Source organism: Salvelinus sp. IW2-2015, linkage group LG36, assembly GCF_002910315.2.
Source record: "Salvelinus sp. IW2-2015 linkage group LG36, ASM291031v2, whole genome shotgun sequence".
NCBI lineage: Eukaryota > Metazoa > Chordata > Actinopteri > Salmoniformes > Salmonidae > Salvelinus > Salvelinus sp. IW2-2015.
Genome location: NC_036875.1, coordinates 39,920,938 through 39,941,244, shown reverse-complemented (window position 1 = coordinate 39,941,244; position 20,307 = coordinate 39,920,938). Strand labels below are relative to the sequence as shown.

The window sequence follows — 20,307 nt, the reverse complement described above, 5'->3', positions numbered from 1 at the left end:
CCCCACCCCACCCAAGAGAGACCGGAATAAGGCACATTTATGCGAGGGGTATAGTGGATGATAGTTTTGCGCATTTTGTTAGTTGCGCGTGGATGCAAAAAATTATCGTTTTCTAAGGACTTCACGTGTCGTTTTTGATATTATTTGTTATATTGAATTTTGTTAGGCATGTTCCTTTTAAATAAGTGAATCGGGTAAATTGGTAACTAATTTACATAAATGTAACTTTTTTTTTGCAGAGTCCGTAATCGTCAAACAATACGCTGCGGTCACCATGGAGAGGTCGAGGTTTCCAACTTTTGAAATGATTATAAATTGTTTTGAGTGACTGAGTTTTGCTACACATTTCTTCCTTTCACAATAACTCTTATGAAAAACCGGATACCGTCGTTGATATGTTTAAAGAGTGGACACATGGAGACGATTTGATCATAGGGGTAAGAGGAATAGGAGCAAAGGAGGGTAATTTTGAAAGCAGACTGGGGTTTCATAAACTTTACAAAAGTGATTGTTTTAAGGGAAAATTATCATTATACACACTTAATTCACAAAATTAACCCTGGGAGGTGTTTTTAACACATAATCGGTGTAAACGATGGGAGGCAAGTGGATGTCTTGCTATAGGTACTTGCTGAGCGCAACACCTCAAAACTAAATATTAAATAAGACCGAGATGTAGCCTATAACCATATTCAGGATAGGTCGGTCAGAGGAGATTATGTGACTAACTGTTTTTGTTATCTAGGAAGCAATCATTGTCAAAAGATCACTCCAGTCACCCCTAGAGTCATAGACTGTTCTCGATCTATACACCTATTTCAACGACGGCAAGCAGTACCGGAGCGCCAAGTCAGGTCCAAGAGGCTACCTCCAAGCAATAAGCCTCCTGATTATCTAGTCAAATGGCCACCCAGACTATTCACATTGCACCCCATCCCTCCCTCTCCACACCACTGCCACTCTCTGTTTGCATCTATGTATAGTCACTTGAATTAACTCTACTACATGTATATACAGTTGAAGTCGGAAGTTTATATGCACCTTAGCCAAATACATTTAAACTCAGTTTTTCACAATTCCTGACATTTAATCCTCGTCAAAAATCCCTGTATTAGGTCAGTTAGGATCACCACTTTATTTTAAGATGTGAAATGTCAGAATAATAAGTAGAGAGCTTTTATTTCTTTCATCACATACCCAGTGGGTCAGAAGTTTACATACACTCAATTAGTATTTGGTAGCATTGCCTATAAATTGTTTAACTTGGATCAAATGTTTCGGGTAGCCTTCCACAAGCTTCCACAATAAGTTGGGTGAATTTTGGCCCATTCTCCTGACAGAGCTGGTGTAACTGAGACAGGTTTGTTGGCCTCCTTGCTCGCACACGCTTTTTCAGTTCTGCCCACACATTTTCTATAGGGTTGAGGTCAGGGCTTTGTGATGGCCACTCCAATACCTTGACTTTGTTGTCCTTAAGCCATTTTGCAACAACTTTGAAAGTATGCTTGGGGTCATTGTCCATTTGGAAGGCCCATTTGCGACCAAGCTTTAACTTCCTGACTGATGTCTTGAGATGTTGCTTCAAAATATCCACATAATTTCCTCCTCATGAAGTCATCTATTTTGTGAATGCACCCAGTCTCCTGCAGCAAAGCACCCCTACAACATGATGCTGCTACCCTCGTGTCTTCACGGTTGGGATGGTGTTCTTCGGCTTGCAAGCTCCCCTTTTTCCTCCAACATAACAATGGTCAGATGAGGTAGCTCTGCCTGGTACTTCTAAATCAGTGTCACCTTGGGTCCAAGAGGGACTTTCCTCTTGGACTATTGGTTAAGATGTTGGTTTCCACTCAGGATACACGGTTCAGATCCCACTGTGAAAAGTCATGATTCAGATGTGGATTCTTGACCTGTGAAGGGAAGACTAGTTTAGGGGTGAGAGTTGTACTGAGGCTGAGGCCTAATGGAAGTTGTGCTCACACAAATGACAATAGAGCTGCTCTCAGGTTCACGTTGAATGTTTATGCTGTACTGGGGCCTTATTAGGTCCCTGGAGTAAAGTGTTTGGTGCTCCAACACCTTTAATTGTTAGAATTCCTTAGAGTTTTGGACCTCATTGTTTCAGAGCTTGCATACAGGTGATAACAGAAGCCTCTGGTGTCAGAAACTAACCAAGTAAACTAACATCATTAAGAGTTGTACACTTACTCAGTAGAACAATATAGTCTCAGTGACATCATTCACAGGGCACAGGTTGACTTTTGCTGATGTAATATGCTCTTTAGGAATCATTCAGTAGGTTGAAATCATAAAAAAAATGTCAGTCATTTTTTAAACGTTCTTATCCAGAGCGACTTACAAGTACTATTAGGATGAAGTGCCTTGCTCAAGGGCACATCGACAGATTGTTCACCCAGTTGGCACGGGGATTTGAACCATCGACATTTCTCTAATTGGCCCAACATTTTAACCGCTAGGCTATCTACCACCCATTTTTGATAGTTTTGATTAATCTTGTTTTATTTATTGTATGTTCATTTTCACAAGGCATCCTTGTAAATGAGATCCTGGTCTCAATTGTGACCTCTCCTGTATYAATAAAAGTTTWWAAAAAAGTATCACTATGTATTAGACTTTAAGCCGTACACTCCACAGAGCTGGGCTTTACCGAGAGTGGCCAGAAAGAAGCCATTGCTTAAAGAAAAAAATAAGCAAACACATTTGGTGTTCGCCAAAAGGCATGTGGGAGACTCCCCAAATATATGGAAGAAGGTACTCTGGTCAGATGAGACTAAAATGTAGCTTTTTGATCATCAAGGAAAACGCTATGTCTGGCGCAAACCCAACACCTATCACCCCGAGAATACCATCGGTGGTGGCAGCATCATGCTGTGGGGATGTTTTTCATTGGCAGGGACTGGGAAACTGGTCAGAATTTAAGGAATGATGGATTGCGCTAAATACAGGGAAATTCTTGAGCGATACCTGTTTCGGTCTTCCAGGGATTTGAGACTGGGACGGAGGTTCACCTTCCAACAGGACAATGACCCTAAGCATACTACTAAAGCAACACTTGAGTGGTTTAAGGGGAAGCATTTAAATGTCTTGGAATGGCCTAGTCAAAGCCCAGACCCCAATCCAATTGAGAATTTGTGGTATGACTTAAATATTGCTGTACACCAGCGGAACCCATCCAACTTGAAGGAGCTGGTGCAGTTTTGCCTTGAAAAGAGAGACATACCCCCAGAGACTTGCAGATGTAATTGCTGCAAAACGTGGCTCTACAAAGTATTGACTTTGGGGGGGTGAATAGTTATGCACGCTCAAGTTTTCAGTTTTTTTGTCTTATTTTTTGTCTGTTTCACAATAAAAAACACGTATCTTCAAAGTGGTAGGCATGTTGTGTAAATCAAATGATACAAACCCCCCAAAAATCTATTTTAATTCCAGGTTGTAAGGCAACAAAATAGGAAAAATGGCAATGGGGTGAATACTTTTGCAACTGTATATCTGACTGTATATCACGGATATGACAAAACATTTATTTTTACTGGTCTAATTACATTGGTAACCAGTTTATAATAGCAATAATGCACCTRTGGGGTTTGTGGTATATATTGCTAGTATACCACGGCTAAGGGGTGTATCCAGGCACTCTGCGATGTGTCGTGCTTACCACACCGCCTCGTATAATTAAGCAATAATGCACAATGATTTTGGATCATCCTTAATGAGTCGTGAATAATGATGAGTGAGAAAATTACAGACGCACAAATATCATACCCCCCCCCAAATGCTAACCTCCCTTGTTATTGTAATGGTGAGAGGTTAGCATGTCTCTGAGGTATGATATAAAATGCTAACCTCCCTTGTTATTGTAATGGTGAGAGGTTAGCATGTCTCTGAGGTATGATATAAAATGCTAACCTCCCTTGTTATTGTAATGGTGAGAGGTTAGCATGTCTCTGAGGTATGATTATAAATGCTAACCTCCCTTGTTATTGTAATGGTGAGAGGTTAGCATGTCTCTGGTATGATATAAAATGCTAACCTCCCTTGTTATTGTAATGGTGAGAGGTAGCATGTCTCTAGGTATGATATAAAATGCTAACCTCCTTGTTATTGTAATGGTGAGAGGTTAGCATGTCTTGGGGTATGATATAAAATGCTAACCTCCCTTGTTATTGTAATGGTGAGAGGTTAGCATGTCTTGGGGGTATGATATAAAATGCTAACCTCCTTGTTATTGGTAATGGTGAGAGGTTAGCATGTCTTGGGGGTATGATATAAAATGTTAACCTCCCTTGTTATTGTGTTGGTTAGAGGTTAGCATGTCTTGGGGGTATGATATAAAATGCTAACCTCCCTTGTTATTGTGTTGGTTAGAGGTTAGCATCTCTTGGGGGTATGATATAAAATGCTAACCTCCCTTGTTATTGTGTTGGTTAGAGGTTAGCATGTCTTGGGGGTATTATATTTGTTGCATCTAACTTTCTCAGTAATCGTTATTCAGAATTAATTTGTAGAGTCTCAAGCTTGATGTAGTCATTGCATGGGACCAAATACTTACGTTTTTACTACTTTAATACACATATAAGTGTGTATGTACAAAAAGGGATGTCATTTCTAAACGGTCCAGCTGATATGGATATGGGTGAAAATACCCTCAAATGGAAGCTGCCAACCTCAAAGTCATTGTCTGATTTCAAATCCAAACGTTTGAGGTATAGAGACGAAATAATAAAATATGCTTTACTGTCCCAATAATTACGGAGGGCACTGTATGTAACCCATTTTAKCTAAATGTGGCTTGTAGACGTCACTCTAGGTAAAATCCCATAGAAATATAATAGAACCATATGTTCAGCAGAGAGATATGTAACCAATTTTAACTAAATGCCTTTATGAAGAGACCATTTAGCCTATGCAGAAAGCAAGTAAAGGTCTTACTAAATATGTCTAGTGCCATTGAAGATTTAACCACTTTTCCAAAATGGCTGCCAACCAGCTCTATCGGTTCTAATTGGTAGGATTCGCATGGCCATATCTCCATAGGTAAGTGGTACATAAAGCCAAATGACAGCTTAACTTCGCTACATCATACCCATATGACATTTAGCAGACACTTTTATCGAAGGGTCTTGGATTGAACCCACTATCCTGGTTTTGCATGTGCCATGCTCTACCAACTGAGCTACAGAGGACCAGTTTTTGTTGATTGTATCTCTTGAGTAACGGTAGCAACCTTTCACCCTCAAAAGAGTCAGAATTAAGATAAATCAAGAAATCTGTAATTCATTTGGAAGTTTACATCTAGCTAAGGTGTTTGGTGCAGTATTTCTCAAGTTTWAAAAAATTGCATGAAAACTATAGTCAGTGCACTGCAAACAGTATTGAGTCAGCTGCTGCTGCGCTCATGACTGATTTCTGAGAACATGTCTACAACTTCATCAGCAGGCTGTCAAACTGTAGTAAATACAGCACAAGCTATATGCTGTTTATCAGTGTGGAAAATCACTAGCTTGCTAGCTAAGTTCCATCTCTGTGTTTGTCAAATAAGTTAGCAGAAACATTGAACGTCTAAGCTAAGTTAGCTAAGTCAGCTAACTTTGTCACTTTATATTATAAAGTCGCTGTTATGAAGCTAGCTAGTAGCACATTGAACAGTTAGCTAAATGAACTTTATAAAGTCTCTGCCTAATGGCGACTGCGACCGCAGGACTCAACTCAAAACTCAAATATCCAAGTGATCTAGGAACATAACAGGTTACTTAAATCTCACAAATTTCTGTTTTGGAAGAAAATGGTGTGAGTTTTTGTCACAACCCGGTTCATAGGAAGTGACAAATAGAGCTTATAGGACCAGGGCACAAATAATAATATAATAATTAGAAATTATTTTGTTCTTTATTTAGCCATCTTACATATTAAACCTTATTGGGTTGTATTGGAGAGAGACTTAAATCATTTTCCACACACGGTCTGTGCCTGTATTTAGTTTTCAAGCTAGTGAGGGCCGAGAATCCACTCTCACATAGGTACGTGTTTGCAAAGGGCATCAGTGTCGTAACAGCGCAATTTGSTAGTGGCTTCTGAATAAATTACAATTTCACAGAATCGCTTGTTGCAATTTCGATGAGGCTCTCTTGTTCAGATATTGGTAAGTGGACTGGAGGCAGGGCATGAAAGGGCTAACGAACCCAGGTGTTTGTGTCGTCCGTTTCGGGAAAGTGCCTGCGTAATTGTGCACCCAGCTCACTCAGGTGCTTCGCTAAATCACATTTGACATTGTCCATAAGCTTGAGTCACACACAAAAAATCATACAATGATCGAAAGACCTGTGTGTTGTCCTTGTTATTGCAGACAGAGAAGAGCTCCTACTTCTTAATCATAGCCTCAATTTTGTCCCGCACATTGAATATAGTTGCGGAGAGTCCCTTTAATCCTAGATTCAGATCATTCAGGCGAGAAAAAACATCACCCAACTAGGCCAGTCGTGTGAGAAACTCTTCATTTGATGTCACAAAGCTGTCCAGTACTTTAAAAATATCCTCTCCTGTTGTCCTGGTTTCCAGTGGTTTGCAGAAGAGGATGTCTTCCTTAATTGACCCCCCATTAACGTAACAGACATATACCAGGAGCTGTGACAGGCCCGCCATGTCTGTTGATTCATCCAGCTGTAACGCATAGAATTCACTGGCTTGTATGCAAAGCAGTAATTGTTTCAAAATATCTCCTGCCATGTCACTGATGCGTCGTGAAACAGTATTTGATGAAGGCATTGTATGTATAGTTTTTTTTGGCCTTTTCCCCCAGCATTGTCCCAGCCATATCCGCGGCAGCAGGAATAATTAAGTTCTCCACAATAGTTTGGGGCTTGCCTGTCCTAGCCACGCGGTAGCTCACAATATAAGACTCTTCTAGCCCCTTCTTAATAATGGTATCTGTTGCTTTTAAACATGTCTTACTACTCGAAAGTTGTCTTAGTTCTCACTCAAAAAACTCCTGTGGCTTATTTTTCAAATTGGCATGCTTCGTTTCTAAATGTCTGCTCAAGAGTGAAGGTTTCATCGAGTTGTGAGATTGTACTTTTGCACATATAAACACACTGTGGCCGAGGAAAGGCACTACTCCCAATATAAGTGAACACCAAATCAAAATAGTTCTCATCTTATTTGCGCCTCTTCGATGGTCCAACGTCCCTGTCTGCTGTTCGTTGGTTTTTCAGATATGGGGGCAGTAGCTCTTTGGCTGCATCAGATTCACAACTGTCAGTGTCCATGCTAGCTGGGCTAACAACAAATATAGAATTGCTGATGCTAGCATTGGATMTGCWCGTGGAAGCAGAARAACTTGTGTTGTCAACAGGTGCAGGTGTAGTACTGCTGGTAGTAGCAGTACTACCAGTAGAGCTGGTGTGTGTCTTTAGACGTGGCCTTATCTTTATTTTTAACCATTTATCAATTTTCGAGTTAARGGAATGTGCAGCAGCTACKTTTGGCAACATATGGACCGTTAGTGGAATTCCCGCGAGTTAGTAACGGTTAATGTGATTGGATGTACATTTTTTGACGAGGCTACCTGTATTTGACATTGTGTTATTTCGRTGAACACTAGATGGTTTAATTTTATTTTTGGCAGTGAAACGAGGCTACTTAGGCYATAAAAAACATRACCCAATTATATAACCCCGTTGGAAAATCCAAATGGACTGTTTAAAAATGTGAATCACAGTTTTATTTGGCGTACCCCRGACGGCATTGTGCGTACCCCAAGCAAGAGCATAWCYATGGTTAAACAATAATTACACAACACGGAGGATGTTAAAATAAATATATTTAATATTTTATTCCAAAACAGCCACACTGTTGTAATAGTGTGATGTGTAACTTCAGACACGATCTATTCTGAGTAAAGTAACGTTTTTCGTCTGAGTATGCTTACATTCACTTTTGTTTGCATTGACTTGTCTACCAAAACCAAYGTGTGGATTGCAGTCACTCATTTTGAGCAGTTCATAGACTGTTTACAGGTTAAGGAAACCAATATGTAAATACATAACTTGCTGAACATTACAGTTAAAGGATTAGTACCTTTACAGGCACAGTAAGAGTGTAGCCAAAAAAGCAAAGTTAGAAAATAGTCTGCAGTTAAAAGACTGAAGCACTGGACATATTTAAAGGTTAGGATATACATGTATCATTTCTTCCTGAAAATACCTCTACACTTCAATCACATTTCAGTAGTAATGAAGGAATAAAATCCACTAGATAAAAACTGTACAATCTGACCAGATGTTGTGTTTAGGCTACATCTTCCTGTTTTAATATTTAGTTTGTTAGGTTGACAACTTTAGCTAAATATTTGKAATACAACACTTCCTCACGTCTTTGCAATAGTTGTTAAACAACAGTATTTGTGAAATTAATGTTAGATATATTTCCTTAAACATCCTTTGTTGTGTGCTTATTCTTTAACCATGGATATGCTCCAGGTCATTTTGAAACATTCAACGTTTAGTTATTGTGAGAAATTACACTGGTCACTCAAAACATTTATTAATCATTTCAAAAGTATAAATGGCTCTCACTTTAGATTAGGGACTGGAAAAATATGTGATTAGTACTATTGATTATTAAATGGTTTAAATATACAAAATCCAATGACTCATTAATACATAATTTAAAAGTTATTTACAAATGTAAGAATACCTAGCTTACTAACATTTAACAAATGTGGGACTAATGATTCATAAATGGTGATAAAACTGTAAAGGCCTTACAAATGCTATTATAAAGTGTTAATGAGTTAGGTCATAAATATTTTATGCCCCAAAAGTCTGATTCACACAATCACAGTATGGTTACTGTTACACTACAGTAGTAAGACTTGTATTATAGATGGTCCTTGTGCCAGGGTCTGGGGGCCACCGTTGAAGCTGTTGAGGGCTAACTTGATAAAATGGCTAATAGTGAATTATTCCCAAACAGCTGTCAATTCATTGTGACAGGTTCTTTAAAAAGTGCTTTTSAGATGATTGATTCAACTAAATGAAATGGAAATTACATTTAGTCTTTATACGTTTAAATCAGAGAAAACAACACACCAGAAAATGAAAACAACATCAATGGGTGATTGGGTCAGAATACAGTTTGGTTGTTCTGATATCTGACAAAAAGTACTTGTCCCCATGATGTAACTGAGACAAAGTCTCCCTCAACTTGAAGAAGTACTATTCATAATTTAGTTCAGATGGACATTTTTCGAGGATAACAGTTGACAAAAGTGCACGCAAAATCCAGTAAAATGTATGCCTATAATTCATTATACAAGAGACAAAATTCACAAATTCGACATCACAATGGCAGAGTCATGTCTGAAGTGTAAACTAACAATGACTCAATAATCCATGCCGTCTGAGAATGTTATGAAGTCCAAAAGTAATATGCGGAGAGAGAAAGTTGGCTGTCGAAGTATCACAATGGAATTTACTTTCAAACCGTCTGTCTGCATATTTCCAGACATGGCATCTGAGGGTGCAGCGAGATACCTGATGAGTTGGACGATACTTTTCTCGTCAATCATCTTTAAACAAAACGCATACTTTAAAATTGGAAATCAACCAATCTTCTGTAATTAACGCAATGGAAAGGTCAAATGCTTTATTTTCTAAATATTGAAAGTACGTGGGTGATGGAGAGAAAGAGAATGGTGCCGTTTGAGGCCATGTGGCGGAAAGTGATGTGGGTGCTAGAGATGGGTGTGTGCTAGTGGGCCGCTGGAGTTGATGTTACATGATGTAGTTGTTTGTATGTGAATGTTTTGTATTGTTTATAAAAAATCAAATAAAAATACAATTATAAAATAACTAATATTGCGTACAAAATATAGTACACAAGTATAAACACCATGGGATCAAGCAGCCGTCATACCACTCAGGAAGGAGACACGTTCTGTCTCCTTGAGGTGAACGTACTTTGGTGCGAAAAGTGAACATCAATCCCAGAACAACAGCAAAGGACCTTGTGAAGATGCTGGAGGAAGCAAGTACAAAAGTATCTATATCCACAGTGAAACGAGTTCTATATCGACATAGCCTGGAAGGCCGCTCAGCAAGGAAGAAGACACTGCGCCATCAAAAAGACAGATTACGGTTTGCAACTGCACATGGGGACAAAGATCGTACTTTTTTGAGAAATGACTTCTGGTCTGATGAAAGAAAAATAGAACTGTTTGGCCATAATAAACATTGTTATGTTTGGAGGAAAAAGGGTGAGGATTGCAAGCTGAAGAACACCATTCCAACCGTGAAGCACGGGGGTGGCAGCATCATGTTGTGGGGGTGCTTTGCTGCAGGAGGGACTGGTGCGCTTCACAAAATAGATGGCATCATGAGGCAGGAAAATGATGTGGATATATTGAAGCAACATCTCAAGACATCAGTCAGGAAGTTAAAGCTTGGTTGCAAATGGGTCTTCCAAATGGAGAATGACCACAAGCATACTTKCAAAGTTGTGGCAAAATGGCTTAAGGACAACAAAGTTAAGGTATTGGAGTGGCCGTCAGAAAGCCCTGAACTAAATCCTACAGAAGATTTGTGGGCAGAACTGAAAAAGCGTGTGCGAGCAAGGACACCTACAAACCTGACTCAGTTACACCAGCTTTGTCAGGAGGAATGGGCCGAAATTACCCCAACTTATTGTGGTAAGCTTGTGGAAGGCTAAAACATTTGACCCAAGTTAAACAATTTAAAGGCAATGCTACCAAATACTAATTGAGTGTATGTAAACTTCTGACCCACTGGAAATGTGATGAAAGAAATAAAAGCTGAAATAAATCATTCTCTCTAATATTATTCTGACATTTCACATTCTTAAAATAAAGTGGTGATCCTAACTGACCTAAGATAGGGATTTTCAGGAATTGTGAAAAACTGAGTTTAACTTCTTGCCACTAGGGGGGTGCCATTTCGACATAGTCCAAATTCGTCTCCAAATTAAACTGCCTCGTACTCAATTCTTGCTCGTACAATATGCATATTATTATTACTATTGGATAGAAAACACTCTCTAGTTTCTAAAACCGTTTGAATTATGTCTGTGGGTGAAACAGAACTCGACTTAGAGCAATTTTCCTATGTGTATGTCAGAATTCAGAGTTGTACTGGCTGTTCTGAGATCTGTGTATTAATTTGCCTGTCCTCTATTGGTTGAGATGCACTGCATACGCCTTCCCCTGGGTGTCAGCGAATAGGGAGACTTGAAATGGAGTCTCTGAGTTGTTCCCAAAGGTTATAAATGGATTGGAATCACGGTGGCCATTCTTTTGGATCTGCGCTCGGGCGCAAAGAGGAGCTTTGCATATCGTTGTGGAAGCTCTGGTTTTAGCTCCTTAGATAATTCCGGTCATGTTTTTATTCGATATAAGCTTTAAAGACATCATAATCTTGTTATTTTGAACCGAATTATTTCAGTTTATATCAGTTTATTGCAATTTTCTGGCATTTCTTTGTGACGCACTTGGATTTTATTATATGATATCCCTGTGGCTTTAGGCTAGGCTATGCTAGTCAGCTTTTTTGATGGGGGGGATCCCGGATCCGGGTTTGTGACTCGTGAAAGGTTAACTGTATTTGGCTAAGGTGTATGTAAACTTCCGGCTTCAACTGTATATATAGAGTACCCGTCAAAAGTTTGGACACACCTACTCATTCCAGTTTTTAAAACAATTTCTACATTGTACAATAATAGTGAAGACATCAAAACTATGAAATAACACATATGGAATCACGTAGTAACCATAAAAGTGTTAAACAAATCAAAACGAATTTATATTTTTATATTTTAGATTCTTCAAAGTAGCCACACCTGGCGGCTACAGCAAACATATTCACAAATAATACATTATCTGATGAAATTACTTTAGAAAGGGGCACAAGACAGGGAGGTCCCCTCTCCCTCCTGTTTGCACTGGCAATTGAACTGCTTGCAGACAAAATTAGACAGGACCCAAGCAAAACCGGTATCAGTATTGGAAAACATTAATACAAACTAAACTTATTTGCAGATGATTCCCTGATATTCCAGACCAATATTTAAAATTCAATAATACTCTAAAATCTCAGGAAATAATTTTGGTTTGACCAATTCAGATATTTTTAAAATACATGCAATTTAAAAGTTTTATATCACAACATTTTGATTTGAAGTCAGAGCAATCTTGAGGGAATCCTATTTGAGTCAGAAAATGATATTAATATGATAGGTAAGCCATACAAAACCTTGCAGAGAGCCTATCCAACTGACAATCTCTTAGCAAAAAATATAAACTATTGGAACCAAGACATAAAAAGAAGTGATATTGGCGAGATAACAGTTGACAAAAGTGCACGCAAAATCCAGTAAAAATGTATGCCTATAATTCATTATACAAGAGACAAAATTCACAAATTCGACATCACAATGGCAGAGTCATGTCTGAAGTGTAAACTAACAATGACTCAATAATCCATGCCGTCTGAGAATGTTATGAAGTCCAAAAGTAATATGCGGAGAGAGAAAGTTGGCTGTCAGAAGTATCACAATGRGAATTTACTTTCAAACCGTCTGTCTGCATATTTCCAGACATGGCATCTGAGGGTGCAGCGAGATACCTGATGAGTTGGACGATACTTTTCTCGTCAATCATCTTTAAACAAAACGCATACTTTAAAATTGGAAATCAACCAATCTTCTGTAATTAACGCAATGGAAAGGTCAAATGCTTTATTTTCTAAATATTGAAAGTASGTGGGTGATGGAGAGAAAGAGAATGGTGCCGTTTGAGGCCATGTGGCGGAAAGTGATGTGGGTGCTAGAGATGGGGTGTGTGCTAGTGGGCCGCTGGAGTTGATGTTTACATGATGTAGTTGTTTGTATGTGAATGTTTTGTATTGTTTATAAWAYATCAAATAAAAATKCAATTAWAMAAATAACTAATATTGCCCCCATGATGTAACTGAGCCAAAGTCTCCCTTAACTTGAAGAAGTATGATGCATAATTCAGTTCAGATGGACATTTTTACAAGTCTTCGGACAATGCCACAAATGTTGATTTAATTTACTATAAGCGCGTACAACATAAACATATGCCCTCATCAACTTCCCTACTGTCAACTTTCCTACACACTGGCCAGCTGACATGTGATGTGCCGTCATGTCTCCTGAGGTTGTGGATTATGGTCCAAACACAGCATGGACATGACCAAAACAGTTACTCTAACACAGCTATCCTACTTCCCATGAAAAAAAGCCTTTGGGTGACCAAAACATCACCCATAATATATTTTCCCAATAAAATGKATACAATCCTGTCATTCATTACATCATTCTGTGCTCACTTGTGTATGTTTTRGTGSTTTTGTGTGCAGAGAGACTCCGGGGAGGGGAGTGTCTGTCAGTAACTCAGGGATAAATAGAGAGGCAGAGCTCAGAGTTTGTCAGAAGGCMGACCWGARAGGGTCACACACAGGACCAAGSAGGAGKAGGACCTCAGCATTTWGARRTTTTARTACAAATGYAGAAACATGAAGATGTTCAYTACTGTTTTCAAGYCGGAAACTCTTCTTGCAGAAAGGKTTTGCTATCGARATCTATCTACATAACACTGTACATCTTCTTCTCATTGWTTTCAGCYGTTACAGTATTTTTGAACYTACTGGTGATRATCTCCATCTCTCACTTCAAGCAGCTCCACACTKCAACCAACCTGCTCATCCTCTCTCTGGCTGTGTCAGATCTCCTGGTGGGACTGATTGTGATACCAGTAATGACTGTAGCAATAARMGAATCATGRTGGGMTTTTGGGGAARATTTCTGTGCGTTTCTTCTCTACATTAGTTMTTTATGTCCTTCTTTATCTCTGGGCAGTTTGGTCTTGATATCTATTGACCGCTATGTTGCTGTGTGTGATCCCTTATTGTACCACTCTAAAATAACAATAACAAGAWTGATSWGTTGTATATMCATTACCTGGTGTTGTTGTATCATATACAATGCTGCTATTATAAAGGACATTGTAAATGTACAGYRACCSAGTAGGTGRTTGAAAGAATGTTTTATTGTTGAASGAARAACCTGGGGTAATATAATTGACCTTGTAATTACAATGGTTGTCCCATGCTCTATTATTTTAACACTTTATTTGAAAATCTTTGTGGTGGCCAGATCACAGGCCAGAAAGGTATTTTCWAAAGAGGCTGCCAGTGWGTCTGGTGTTAAAACTGTACAGGCAAATAAGTCTGAGAGAAAAGCAYCAAAAACTCTGTCTATTGTTGTTTTCACCTATCTCAMTTGTTGGATTCCATTTATATTTTCWTTTTTCTTTCTTTCTTTCTTAATTGACAATTTATCATTCATCATCAYCTTTCTGCCATTTGTTAATTCCTTAATTAATCCAATKATTTATGCTTTATTTTATCCATGGTTCAAAGTGACAGCTAAACWTATTTTAACTCTGAAGTTAAGGCGTTCATAGTATCTATATTTGTATTTCTAAGTTTGAAAAACATAGGTTTGACATAGTTATGTTATACAATTGTTCTTTCATGTAACAATACTCTGACAATACAGAGATTAATGTGGTGTTGATACAGAATGTTTTGTCTGGATTGGATTGGAATGACTAGGAGAAGGTCATTGTAGTCATTTTGGGTTGTATATTCCAAATACCAACGCCTGTGGTTGTTCCATGTTATTTAATGATAAATAGTATGTAAGTATTCTAAAAGTACATTTTGAYGACGAGTCATTATGTATGTTTAACATCACCCTCTAGTGGCTCGATTGTMACACAACACCTTTAACAAGTGTCCTGAATTTTAAATGTTCAATACTGCATGATACCAGATAACGTCCAAGTCTATCTCAATGGTGTATTGTGTAAGTAGTTGAGGGTAAAATGCAAGAATATGCAATTATGTGTACCACTTTATATTGTTCAGTAATAAACCATCTGTAAGGCATTTACAGTTTGCTCACCATTAATTATTACGCACACATTTACTAAATGTTACTAACCTGGCTATTATGACATGTATAAATAACTACAAAATGCATTACTGATTAAACACAACAGTTGCAGAACACTGCAGTAGACACTTCAACCTCAACATACTGGTTGTGAACACTACCACTACTCTCACTACATCACTGCTGCCAGGTCAGGGGTCACGCCAGAGCAGCTCTCTCAGAAGCTGTTTATTGCGAATGAATATAGTGATTGGGTAACACACTAAATAATTAATAATGGATAAGTATATAGTTTATTCTTAATTTATGTATCATTACTCCTGCACCTGTTTTAGCAAGCTAGTTCATCACAAAATCATAAAGAACTTTTATGGTATGTAATAATGATTTATAAGATCATTCATAAGATGTTTAATACATGTCCTTATAAACCATTTKATAATCATTAGTAAAGTAAATTTYCGGTCCCTAATCWAAAGTGAGGACTATTCKAACTTTCTTAATACTTTATAAATGTTTTGAACAGAGACAAGTGTAATTTCTCACAAAAAGATGGACATTCGAGCAGAACCTGATGCTCCTTAAGTTCTCAAAATGACCTAGAACATATCAATGGTTAAACAATAAGCAKACAACACAGAGGATGTTAAAGGAAATATATTGAAAATTTTATTCAAAAACAGTCACACTGTTGTAGTAGTGTGCTGAAGTAGTAAATTGTTTTGTCTGAAAATGCTAGCATTCATGTTTGTTGGAAGTGACTATTAAAACCAAAGTGTGGATTACAGTCACTCATGAGAGCAGTTCATAGACTGCTTACAGGGTAAGGGAACCAATATATAAATACATATTTTAACTGAACATTATGTTTAAAGGGTTACTACCTTTAATACAATACAAGTGAAGTTGTCCAAATACTTATTACTTCTTCAAATGGGGGGACTAGATACATGAGGTGTTTTCATTTCTAAACGGTAAAACAGATATGTATGAAAATACCCTCAAATAAAAGGTCACATTCTATAATGTCACCTCATATGAAACATTAGATTTCATATCCAAATTGCTGGAGGAAAGAGACAAGTTTAAAAACAGTTTTACTGCAGAGTTTTACACCCACATACTGGTTGAATCAACGTTGTTTATTTTTTAATCAACATGGAGTAGACATTACATTGACGTCTGTGCACAGTGGGCAGATTGTTTTCTGTATGTACAGTGGCCATATGATGGCAGTATAATTCACAATCTGTAAATGAGTGGGATAACTTGACTCATTCTATATGAAAGAGAATTATGTCTGTTCTATAAAGTCAATTTCTATCTGAACTTTCTGTGTAAGGTGAAAAGTGTGTCTGTATCAAACTGAGAAGAGACTATCTGTCTGAATAATACCAAAGCCTTTTCATTACAGGAGACTCAATGAATATAAAGGTTTTTTTATGAGTGATGAAATAAATATGCACAAAACACATAAAATCAAACCAATATCTACATACACCATTTAACTGAACATTATGTTTAAAGGGTTACCACCTTTAATACACTACATGTGAAGTTGTCCAAATACTTATGACTTCTTCAAATGGGGGGACTAGATACATGAGGTGTTTTCATTTCTAAACGGTAAAACAGATATGTATGAATTTATCCTCAAATAAAAGGTAACATTCTATAACGTGGCCTCATATGAAACATTTGATCTCAAATCCAAAACATTGTTAATTTTTTAACCAACATGGTTTAGACATTGAATTGACGTCTGTGCCCAGTGGGCAGATATTGTTTTCTGTATGTGAAGTGGCCATAGGATGACAGTATAATTCACAATATGTGACTGAGAGGGATAACTAGACTCATTCTATATGAAAGAGAATTATGTCTGTTCTATAAAGTCAATTTCTATCTGAACTTTCTGTGTAAGGTGAAAAGTGTGTCTGTGCCAAACTGAGAAGAGACCATCTGTCTGAATAATACCAGACTTCATTACAGGAGACTCCCTGAATATGTTGGTCTTATTTTGAMTGATGAAAAAATATGCACAAAACATGTAAAATCAAACTTTCCTTATATTTACTCCACCTACCACCCACACCCTTCGAGTTAACCCTAACAGTCCTGAGGCTCCAGGAAAAAAATTGTCTGCAGGATGGCGTGGTTGGTGCCGTTCAGTCTCTCGCTCAGCGTCAATGGGTACTCTCCGTGGTGGAAGTTGGCCAGGTAGCCCTGAGTAGAGATATCTTAATTAGCCTAATTTTCAGCTCTATGTATAGTTCACCTCCTGATTGATTGTGCCGTGGTTGATGCTTCAAGTTTCAGCAACACAAAGCTGTCATGGAAGTTACTTGAATCTGGCTTAATGTGAAGTCAATAACTCTGATAAAAAAGCCTCATCATGGGCAATTAAACATGTTGTTTTGTGGCCTTCAGAGAGGCAAATATCAAAAGTGTGAGTGTGATGAAAATGAGCCCAGAGCAGACAGTGGRAACCCATGTAGTTACTGTGGAGTAGGCTAGTGTATAAGGAAAGTAGCCTTCCTAAAATTGTGCTGTCAATTGAAGTTCTTATTTTGTGTACTAGACAAAATTTGTATCTGAAACATTTGTCAGGAATTCCTGTAACTGATGAGATAATTATCAAGTTCTTACAAGATAATTATCACATTAATACAAGATAATTATCACTTTAATATGTGATACTGAAATGATCTCATATTAACTTCTTAAATGTTAATTCCCCAATTTAGGGGACTTTCATTTATATTCTGTGTTTAATAGTCACATGTATAGGAGTGATTGCAGGGTACAGTGAAAATCTCCGGCTCCGACCTTGAACATGCAGGACTAAGTGAAATAAAATAATGAAAATGGTAATACATTCTTTTGGGGGGGAAATAGCATTATAAATACTTGTCCATTGGGGTGGAGGCAGAGTAAAAACTGCTAATGTTGGGGGGGAATGACCATAGGGGGAGCAGCATGACCATTGAACGGGTGTGGGGACCAAGGTAAATAAANCTGGCCAGCTGACATGTGGCATGCCGTCATGTCTCCTGAGGTTGTGGATTATGGTCCAAACTGAGCACTGACATCACCCAAACCAGTTAGTCTGCACAGTTATTCTATTTCCCATATAAAATAGCCTTTGAGTGACCAAAACATCACCCATACAATTTTTTCCATTGTAAAATGCTAAGTTGAGAAAATGTATCTTTTCCCTCATTTCTAACTATCAATAAGGTTGAAAGGACAGGCTAGGTGGGCACAGAAACATCCAATCCTGTCATACATTACATCATCAATTATTTGTTTATCTATCTATTTGTTCATTTGTTTGCTGAAGTGTTTGTGTTTGCATGCAGAGAGACTCCGGGGAGGGGAGTGTCTGTCAGTAACTCAGGGATAAATAGAGAGGCAGAGCTCAGAGTTTGTCAGAAGGCGGACCTGACAGGGTCAGACACAGGACCAAGCAGGAGAAGGACCTCATCATTTTGACCTTTTACTACAAATGGAGAAACATGAAGATGTTCAATACTGTTTTCAAGACYGAAACTCTTCTTGCAGAAAGGCTTTGCTATCGACATCTATCTACATAACACTGTACATCTTCTTCTCATTGWTTTCAGCAGTTACAGTATTTTTGAACGTACTGGTGATCATCTCCATCTCTCACTTCAAGCAGCTCCACACTCCAACCAACCTGCTCATCCTCTCTCTGGCTGCGTCAGATCTCCTGGTGGGACTGATTGTGATACCAGTAGTGASTSTAGCAATAATGGAATCATGCTGGGGATTTGGGGAATATTTCTGTCTGTTTCAATTCTACATTACTTTCTTATGTACCTCTTTATCTCTGGGTAATTTGGTCTTGATATCTATTGACCGCTATGTTGCTGTGTGTGATCCCTTATTGTACCACTCTAAAATAACAACAACAAGAATGATGTGTTGTATATCCATTACCTGGTGTTGTTGTATCATATACCGTGCTGCTATTATAAAAAACGTTGTAAATGTACAGATACCAAGTAGGTGTTTGAAAGAATGTTTTATTGTTGAAGGGTCAATCTGGGTTAATACAATTGACATTGTAGTTACAATGGTTGTCCCATGCTCTATTATTATAACACTTTATATTAACATCTTTGTGGTGGCCAGATCACAGGCCAGAAAGGTATTTTCAAAAGAGACTGCCAGTAAGTCTGGTGTTAAAACTGTACAGGAAAATAAGTCTGAGAGAAAAGCAGCCAAAACTCTGTCTATTGTTGTTTTCAACTATRTCATTTGTTGGATTCCATCTCTATTTATTTTCTTTTTTTTCTCTTTTTTAATTGACAGTTTATTTTCAGTTATGATCATCGGCTTTCTGCCACTTGTTAATTCTTTTATCAATCCAATAATTTATGCTTTCTTTTATCCGTGGTTCAAAGTGACAGCTAAACATATTTTAACTCTGAACTTTTAAATTGTATTTTTTTTAAATCCTTTATTTAACTAGGCAAGTCAGTTAAGAACGAATTCTTATTTACAATGTCGGCCTAACTTAACTTAAGGCATAAATATAGTTCATATGTTTTTATTCCTACGTTTGACAAACATGTGTTTGATATAGTTTTGTAAGACAATTGTTGTAATTGCTTCTTTCATGTAACAATACACTGACATTACTTATCTCAGTGTTGTCATCATAGATACATGTGGTGTTGATACAGAATGATTTGTCTGGATTGGATTGGAATGACTTGGAGAAGGCATAAGAAGGAATAAACTTGTATTATAAATTACATTGTAGTCATTTTGGGTTGTATATTCCAAATACCAACACCTGTGGTTGTTCCATGATAAATAGTATGTAAGTACAGTATTCTAAAAGTACATTTTGAGAACGTCATGAGTCATTATGTATGTTTAACATCGCCCTCTAGTGGCTCCTTTGGGACACAATGCCTTCAACAAGTGCAGTAAAATMTTAATGTACAATATGCATCAGATAACGGACAAGTCTATCTCAATAGTATATTTAAGTAATGAGGGTAAAATGCAAGAATATGCAAAAATGTTTAACACTTTATAATGTTCAGTAATAAGCCATTTGTAAGGCATTTACAGTTTGGTCACCATTTGTTAAATGTTAATCAGCTTTGTATTCTCCACATTTATAAATAACCTATGCTACGCTCATGAATCATCTATAACATTGTTTCAACATCTGCCCTCTAGTGGCTCAATTGGTATACAATGCCTTCAACAATGCAGTAAATTTATATGTACAATATGCATGATATCAGATAACGTCCC

The 20,307-nt window shown here is 37.7% G+C and overlaps 2 protein-coding genes across 2 annotated transcripts in view; both read left to right on the top strand.

The window, feature by feature from the left end:
- LOC111959635 (trace amine-associated receptor 13c-like) overlaps positions 1 to 19,787 on the top strand; it is a 38,126-nt gene extending 18,339 nt beyond the window's left edge. Inside the window, exon 4 of the mRNA XM_070437642.1 lies at positions 18,636 to 19,787. Within this exon, the coding sequence (XP_070293743.1) occupies positions 18,636 to 19,474 (839 nt within the window). The 3' untranslated portion in view covers positions 19,475 to 19,787. The remainder of the gene's footprint in view (positions 1 to 18,635) is intronic.
- On the top strand, positions 13,556 to 14,665 carry LOC139023774 (trace amine-associated receptor 13c-like). Its single transcript, XM_070437604.1, has one exon. The coding sequence runs from the start codon at positions 13,556 to 13,558 to the stop codon at positions 14,513 to 14,515; it is 960 nt and encodes a 319-aa protein (XP_070293705.1). The 3' UTR covers positions 14,516 to 14,665.
- Positions 19,788 to 20,307: the final 520 nt, after the last annotated feature.